At 32.5% G+C, this 9,205-nt stretch overlaps 1 protein-coding gene across 1 annotated transcript; it reads right to left on the bottom strand.

The window, feature by feature from the left end:
- Positions 1-6,253: 6,253 nt before the first annotated feature.
- LOC104235117 (7-deoxyloganetic acid glucosyltransferase-like) lies at positions 6,254-8,913 on the bottom strand. The gene is made up of 3 exons (XM_009788796.2): positions 8,829-8,913; positions 6,886-7,454; positions 6,254-6,325 (listed from the first exon to the last, which is right to left on the bottom strand). Exons 1-3 carry the CDS (start codon positions 8,872-8,874, stop codon positions 6,254-6,256), a joined length of 687 nt encoding a protein of 228 aa, XP_009787098.1. The 5' UTR covers positions 8,875-8,913.
- Between the last annotated feature and the right edge of the window lie 292 nt (positions 8,914-9,205).

Genomic DNA, 9,205 nt, shown 5'->3' with positions numbered 1-9,205 from the left:
AGTAACTTTTTTTCTGAGGTCAATGTAGATCGTCATACAGTGATTTGGGATTTTTGGTTAGAATAAAGTGTATAGCTTAACTCCTCCAATTCACCCTCGCATCTAAGCATGAGAACAATGTCTAAATCAGCTACTAACTATATGCACGCAAATTTATTTTCTCTTAGATGCCAGAATTCAAATATGATGCAGCGAAGTCGTGCATTAATTCTACATCCTTAAATTTGCATTAACCTGGAATACCCCTTGATTCTTCCCTCAAAGACATACAAACCATATGCACACAAATCGGAACTTTGCATCACAATATTTCTCGATTTATTCTCTTGAAGGGATGTCTCAAATCCCATAAACTCCTGGGATATTCATAAAGAGATCAAAATATGGCCGGATACTTCTTGAAAATCAAATAGTTCAAGAAGCTGGAAATCAAACACATCCTGAGGAGGTCTGCATCATCCGACATTCGAGAAATCAGCCCTCGAATCACGGATATAATCAGGAGAGAAAAATCAAGGGAGAAACAGAATTGTACTCACAAATGATTAGTAAAAATATTTTCTCTTATTTTGTCATTGCAGTTTATTTTTCATATGTTGAAAATTAGTTGCAAACAAATTGGCACGCCTAGTGGGACCAGTTCTGCCCTTCATCTCTTCCTCCTACAAATCGAAACTACAAGCTTCAAAATTTTATATTGTGATGATCGGGTACTTCAAGTCTCGTCTTCAAGTTTTGTCATGCCTACACTCCGACAAATCTTAAAGTAAGGGGAATTTTTAAACATCAAAATTTTAATGGATCGAGCTAAATCCTAAATTCAAGATACTACAAGACCTCTTGAAATTCTAGGAGACTGTTAGTGTTGCTTGGAGGCTACTCTACCAAGACTCTAGGTCACTTTATAAAAAGGGTTACATAATCCTTTAAAAAATATCTCGAAAATCCCATCAACTCACGGGATATTCACAAAGAGATCAAGAAGTGGCCGGATAATTCTTGATAATCAAATACTTCAAAAAGATCCACAACATACTTCATGGATATCAAATAAATCCATGAAAGTCCGCATCATCCTACGTTCGAGAAATACACTGCTTCATCCCTTGAATCACGGAGATAATCAGGAGAGAAGAATCAAGGGAACAAACATAATTATACCCATATCATTTTATCAATAAAATTATGTTTTTTCATATTTGTATTGTGGTTGCAATTTATTTTTGTATCACAAATAATTTATTGCAAATAATTGTCTCTAACAATGCTCTACCATAAATTATTGTCCGAGTCCCTTCGAGCATCATAAACCCTCATGTTCAAACCTCACATGAAGACGAATTTTTTTACACGCAAAACACTATTCCCTTTTTAATTGTAAATTAATGAATCTTATCTATTGCCTCGGTGTTCTTCTTTAAAATAAAAGAATCTATCTAAATCCTCAATCTACTTCCTAACCTTTTCCTGAGTATTAATACTCTTTCATGAACCTGCAAATGTTGCTATATATTAAAGGCACTTTAAAAAATGGCATAGTCATTTAACATAACAATATTAACCGAATAAATTCGTGCATGCCAATGGAGCTAAACGGAGTATTTTATTAATACACGCATAGAAAGAAAATTAAATATAACAAATAAATTTTATTTTACCATTTTACATTAAAAATCTTTACAAAATATAATGTGGCAATTGAAAATCCTAAGTGTATTGAATTGTAGGTGATTAGTACACGACCATGTCCATGGGTAGTACCTAAAATTGTTAACTATTGCTGAAACAAAGTAAAGGTAACTAACAAAGAATGGAAAATGACGTGGGTTTAGAGAATTACTCATTTATGAGACAATGTTTAAATTGGATACAAATGATCAACAAACCAAAATAGACTTTACCATTCGAAAGGGAGTAGAAGATTTTCGTCAAGAGAACTTCATTATGATACTTTACACCCCATAATTGGAGCCTAATATAAGTGGTAAGAGGAAAGGTTGTTGACATGACTCCTCACATATGGGCCTATGCAGTAAAGAAAGAAACTGATCTGCATTTGGTAGAAGAGACCCTGTGCCAGGTAAAGTAAACTACCAAAATTTTCAGGAAACTTTTACAAGTCCCCAACAGTAAAAGATCTCTGATTTCTCCTTGAATTAGAGATTGATCAGGCTTCGTCAGCAACTTTGTATTACCGCTGAATTCTTCGTCGACATTTCCTTCTTCTTTTCCAAAGATGCAAACATATAATTTCTTAAATTTCTGGATTGTTGTGATAAAATAAAATTTTGGGGAAACAAGAGTTGGAGATTAAATCTAGTATTCGAATCTTCTACGAAGGAACACATCCTTTCATATGGATGAGTAACTGAACTTGTCTGAAACAACGCATCCCTTTCTATACTACTAAGCGTAGAGTTTTTTCATAAGTAGGATAATTAGATTTTTAGAAGGGCAAATATGTAATTTAACTTTTAAGTTAAGGGCTTCCTATTTTTAATATAACTAGTCTCTCTCAACGTGCGTTGCATGTTATCTTGTATCATTATTATAAAGTTTGTATTGCAAATTATTGAACAATTATCATATGCATGCTTTAAGAATTTTTAAGGGTATTTGAGCACACATTATTTGCAATTCAAGTATTTATTGGTAATTTTATCTATTACTTCAACTTCAATTTTAAATTGAAAAAATTTAGAACCTAAAAGTTGTGTTTGAGTATCTCACATATAGATGATATACCTGATATATGTTTCTTTCATCCATTTTGATTGCTCTCTTATTGTCAATAAAAATATTGGTATTGCAGAAGTGCAACATAAAGTTGATCACATGTTGCAGTGGATACAATAATCTAACACTGAAGATTATCCTAATGAATAAAGACTCAGGAAGAACATAGCACCCACAACCCAGTGCATTTATAAACCTATCACTTGCTCGCCTCTACCCTCTTATCCATTAATTCAATGAACCAAACACATGATGTTTCAGTTACCAATTCAATATTATCTTAGAATAGATTTGCTGAAAATACCTTGTCATAAGACTTAACATGTACGACAACATAAATATTAGATTGTTTCTCCATCTGTGCAAAAGCTTCGCTAATAGTTATTCCCGAGATATTTACAAGCATTAAGACATATCACATACATGATTAACTAAACTAAACTGCAACAACTACAATTCAACAAAAAGGCATCCAATACTGAATAACTAATCAATCAATTTAGAAAATAAAACATAATAAGACAAATTCATCAACTTATCTAACAATACATTTTTCAAATAAGTTATTTAAAATTAATAGTAAATCTATATTTATATATTCCAAAAATTTGTTAATTTATGAAATTAAGGACACAACTAAAAAGACACTTTTCAAATAAGTTATTTAAAATTAATACTAAAATTATATCAGTATGTGTTACCATAAAAGTATATGCTTATACTATAAAAAGAAGGAGAAAGAGAAGCAATGAGGATAATTCGATATTTAGAAGAATATGCATGTCCTTTAAATTTATGTTTCACAAGATTGACAAGATATCCATATAATATTATCAACAATGGTTGTTAACATCAATTACTTTAAGAAAAAAAAATGAAGGAAGTTAGTCCGTGGAATATGTAGTTCATATCATATGAATAGAACCGCCTGTATAAATTTATTCAGGCAAACACATTAATTGTTTAATTATTTTTTCCTTTATGTAGTAATATTATATATTTATTCTATAAATTTTCTAACACGATTATATGGAAGGAATGCAAAAGGGAATTGTGACACGTAATTCATGGTGGATTGGAGGAAAGAAAAATAACAATAAATAATTAAATGTGAATGAAGAAACTTGAAACTCGATCTTATATTTATGCTTCTCATGACTTGATATATTTCAAATATGTAAGTACGCGAACTTATACCCATCAATACTGTTAGGTCATAGAGAAATGGAATTATGATAACTCTTCTTGCGCGGATTAAATTATCTCTTTGATTTCCTATGCAAGATACATGAAATTACATATCTAGTATGAGGACATTTTTATTGTTTTTGCAAATAATAACATAAAGAAGGTAAAAACCATACTTGTTAATTTGTTTTGTTAGACGGATGATACTCATCTAGGTCTCGATCCTTCATGCCCCTCTGATGTAGGTTAAGGAGTTGCTTTCTTCAAAACAAAAAGTTGCCACCGTTTCATTAAATGACTTCATCGTAGGCGTGAGTTTTTGTAGCTGTTTATAGCCATTTATAGGATATTTAAATTATTTAGAGGGGTATTTTGGTAATCTAACTTTTTAACTATGGGCTTCCCACTTTTAATATAATATAAATATAGATAGATATAGATAAAAGTAATTCAGATTATAACTAATTATCAAATAAATAATGACTCAGGCTTCTCTCCCTACATTCAAGTTAACTAATCTTATTTAACTAGAATTTACGAAACAAAAGCAAAGAAAGAAAATTGAGCGAGGGAGGGAAAGAGAGTACCTTTGAAGGGAAGCTCGCCGGATTCGATGAGTTTTGGCAGCTTAATGTTAATTGGACCCTTATCACAATCGGTCTTTTCTTATTTGCAAAATGTATTTTCGTGAACAAAACTCTCTCAAATATGTGGAATATTACAAAATTACATCTAGTCGAAACAAGAAAAAAATGAAAAGTTATTTTATTGTCAAAAGAAGGCATAATCTACGTTCCAATATACCGTCTGTTTAATCAATTTTTGATGAACTTGTACTCTTACGGAAGTAATAAAAATAATAAAGTTGATGAATTGTCAATGTAAATGCACATGAATGATATGCGTAGATCTAAAATGATAATAGAAGGCACATATTAGGATTGGACATATTATTAGGCTAAAGCGTAGAATAAAAATTCGCAACCACAAATAATGTTTGAAGAGGGAGATCACTATATAACGCCGTGGAAAAAGAGAAAGTAACAAAGAAGTCTCTCTTCCGTGGAAAAAGCAATAGTTACCAAAAAAATACAAACAACAGCAGGAAGAAAAAGAACAAAACGACGACAAATTTTAGGACCCCATGCCAAACTGATACCTACTATATTCGGCAGCAGAAATAAAAAAGAACACACCAGCTTAGCCCAAATTAATATATTTCACGTCTAGTAGCATGTCGCGTTCATATGTTTTCATTTTTTTTAGTTCTAGCCAACTCTTGATGTCATCAATGAGGCAGTCGAGGTTATTGTACGACGAACCTCCTTCTCCAACACTTAGTTTTGCCAAATTTGATAATTCCTCAATTGATTTCTTCAACTCGTCTCTTTTTATTTCCATCAGATCCTTTATCATTCTCTCTATAGTTGATCTATCACATATGTCCTTCATGTCCAACCCAATTTGCCATAATTCATTTACTAACTCTACTGTTGACTCTCTGATCCACATAATGTGGCCAGCATATCATGGGCTTTCCCTCACTGATACTTTCCAATGTTGAGTTGCACCCGCTATATATGGAAATTTTCATAAAGCACTATCATTTAGTAGTAATTAGTCATCTATAGATATTATTTGCTATATTACGGATTATAGATATATTTTTTGTGGTTATAAGATGTATTTGATGTATTTAAGCTATTGTATTAATGAATACAGTAGCAAAAATATGTGTGAATCCGGGAAGTCCAGCTAATCAGTTGTTGTATTCGAGTGTATTCGACTGTATTCATGGAGTGAAACGTGGGATTACAGCTGGACAAATTATTGTATTCGACTGTATTCACGGCGTGAAATAGGGGATTACACTGTTTTTAAAATGGAAAGTAAATCAATTAACATAATAGACTCCTAATATAACTCAACAAACTCAATTATAACACACAAATTTTGTATTTTTAGTTATAAAAAAGATTCTCAACCAAAAAATACACCAAAAACATAGCAATCTTCAGAGAAATTATATAATACATCTAAATACATAAATTATATTAATTAAAAAAAAACATATAAATACATTCATGGCATATAGCGAAACAGTGAATACAATGAGATACATAGAATACAACGGGATACATTGAAATACAATGAAAAAAAGACAGTGAATACAATGAAATATATGGAATACAACGAAATACATTGAATTACAATGAAAAAAAAAGACAATGAATACAATGAAATACATGAAAATAATACATTGAAATATATTAACAGAAAATCAAGTTGCTCAGCCCCAAACTCCGTCGGCTTTGTTCAAGAACAAACCCTAATTTCCGACGAATCCGCCGTTCACGGAAGCCGATAGTAAAAACGCGCCGCCTTGGTCTGGCGATGGTGCCTTCAATGGCAAAAAAACAACGTCAAAGCCTTCAATACCATATCTCAAAAGATGTAGAAATCACAAAAACGTATATCCTTAAATGACGAATTGATTGATAAAGACGAATAAGGATATCATAGAAACTTATATCCTTCAAAGCCTTCAAGCCTTCAATGACGAATTGAGGAAGGAAGAGGAACAGTGAATTCAATGGGTGGTTTTGCCCCTCTCTGTCATTCTCCGCTGTCGATGATCACTCAAATAAAAAATTTCCGAGACAATGGAGATGAATCAGTGGAGAATTATGGTTTTATTCAATAAGAAAGACTAGCGTTGAGAGAGAGAGAGAGGGTGGAGAAAAATCTGAAAGAATGAGAGAGAAAAATAATACAAAACGTATTTTATGGCTTAAGGGTAGGAGGTGACCATAAATAGATATTTGGTTATAAAAATCAAAAGGTATCTATGGAATATAATTTTTTTAAAAGATATTTATTTAAAATAAGTAAGATATCAACTTTTGTTATATGAGGTAAAAATTCCGTTTAAAAACCAGCGATGGATGGGTGGGCCAGTACCATCTTTTGGGGAGCCCAACTCACTATGTAGCCATTTCCATTGCAACCCTCTGCAAGTTCCTTCATAAATTGGACGTCTATTTCGCCTTCCTTCAAAATGTTGGGCCTCATAACCCACAAAAATTTAACTTTACTATTCAATAAGCCATGTTGAAATTCCAAAACTTCCTCCTTTGATACAACTACAACACTTCCAAAAGTCACATAATGTACTGATCCCATGGGCTGCGCATCAAGCCATTTAATAGAACTATGATCTTCTTCCCACAAATTATTTGATGATGGAGTGTTTTTTGAAGCAAGTTTAGCCTTTAAGTGCAAGTGTAGTGGCCCAATTGCATATGTTTTCGGAGAGTAAGAGTGAATACAAGAAAGAAAAGGCCTGTCTAAATTTTCAAATGTATTCAATATAAGACCATGGGATTGTGGGATTCGCTGAACTTGCTTCAAAGCAGCTAGGAAATCTGGATGAGCCTTATAATCCATGTGACAAAAGGGTGGAAGATCTCGTCGGCGAAGAAGACCTTCCATGGCAGGTATATGTGTTACCGATGCATCCAAGTCATTGTCTAGAAAGAAAATATAAAGTTAGCTCTGCATTCCAAATTTGGATGATTTGTTTAATAATATTCCCTTCACTATGTCATTTCAAGTGGGGAATCTTACAAATTAAGAAAGAATCGAAAGAGGGCGGGTCCCAAATGGGAACTAATTGCCAATAAGCAGATTAAATTCTAAAGTGTTGCTAGTCACTTTCTTCTCTCACCCTTTATTAGTGGTATTCTTTTCCGTAATCTATCTTAACTCTCAAGTGTTGATGCTCTACACAAGCTCACTGAACTCAAAATCACAACACAATTGTAGTTTCTGAAAATTCAAATATATGTGGATGTCCCTTTTTACTCATAAAAATCGTTTGTCATTCAGTTTCATATGCATTTCTATTTCAATCTATTTTGGCTATTTTCTATGTCGTCCCTCGGGGCGACTCAAGATTGGAGGTTTAAAACCAAAATTTAATCGGAGACCTTTTTTGAAACAAAACCTTCATATATAATTTTTAAATCTATTTTTTCTAGCACTATACAAAAAATATACTAAATAGACTATCATTATACAAAATATCTACAAAATATACTGTCTTTATACAAAAAATTATACCAAATAGACATTTCAGACCATTAGATGTAATATGTTTGGGCCGGAGGGACATTTCGGGTCAATGAAAAAAAATATAGGCTATTAAAATTTTGAGGGGTTATATTTTCTCTTCATTAAATGAGTTTCCCGACAGTTATTTGCATTTGGTCCTCAATATATTTTCTTTGTCTATAATTTTATGTTTTTATACATTAATCAGTTTAGAAAGGACTTTTTTTTTAACCTAAATGAACTGAAGATTAATAAGAACATCTCGCATAGAATAATACCTTAATCTAGCCAAATGGAAGACACTTCCACCTTTCATGATTCGTATCCATTTAATCAATTTATGGAATATATAAATAGTAGTACTATTTACTAACGTATTTTATTTTTCTCCTTCAGAAATATAATACACTACTGTTCAATTTAATTAATGAGATTCAAACTATGACTATCATGATGAATGCATTTTTTTTCACCATTTTGATGCGAGAAAAGTTGCAACTTATAATAATTTTCTTGTAGTTTGAATACTCTAAATTTTAATTAAAAATAAAAATTAATCAAATAAAAGCTAACTTCGAAGTTTAACTGATAGACTCAATCCAACAAATAAGGAGAGAGACACGAATATATGTTTCTAACAAAATAAAAGTAATTCAGGTTATAACTAATTATCAAATAAATAATGACTCATAGGCTTCTCTCCCTACATTTAAGTTAACTAATCTTATTTAACTTGAATTTACAAAACAAAGCAAAGAAAGAAAAATGAGTGAGGGAGAGAAAGAGAGTACCTTTGAAGGGAAGCTCGCCAGATTCGATGAGTTTTGGCAGACACATGTAAACCCTAAGAAAATAACTTGAACTCGGGTTCTTTGGCTCCACTTCTAAGCATTTCTCTAAGAAAAGGCTCCGTCACGGTCTGCACGGAGCTGATAATATCCCGGAATTGATCGAACGAGCGCGGGTGTTCCTCGGGAAGGCCGTCAGGTATTGTGACGAATCGAAAACCGGGATTTCTCGAAACGAGTTTGGACATTGGTGTGGCGGAGCAGGCGTTCTTGGTTGTGGATGGTGTTGAGGAAGGTCACCTTCAGGCCTGTTAGATTGTATGAAATCAAGCAAAGATGAAGAAGAAATCAGAGAACCAAACTAAGCGAAGAAGGTTCGA

Source organism: Nicotiana sylvestris, chromosome 3, assembly GCF_000393655.2.
Source record: "Nicotiana sylvestris chromosome 3, ASM39365v2, whole genome shotgun sequence".
Lineage (NCBI taxonomy): Eukaryota > Viridiplantae > Streptophyta > Magnoliopsida > Solanales > Solanaceae > Nicotiana > Nicotiana sylvestris.
Note: the sequence above shows the minus strand (reverse complement) of the source record. Positions and strands in the feature narration are given on the sequence as shown.

Excerpts from the sequence above, each read along its gene's own strand:
- LOC104235117 (XM_009788796.2), bottom strand. The coding sequence starts at position 8,874 with ATGTGTCTGCCAAAACTCATCGAATCTGGCGAGCTTCCCTTCAAAG. Across the intron at positions 7,455-8,828 it reads TGGCGAGCTTCCCTTCAAAG|ACAATGACTTGGATGCATCG; the intron begins GTACTCTCTTTC and ends TTTTCTTTCTAG. Across the intron at positions 6,326-6,885 it reads GTTGGGCTCCCCAAAAGATG|GCACCATCGCCAGACCAAGG; the intron begins GTACTGGCCCAC and ends TTGCCATTGAAG.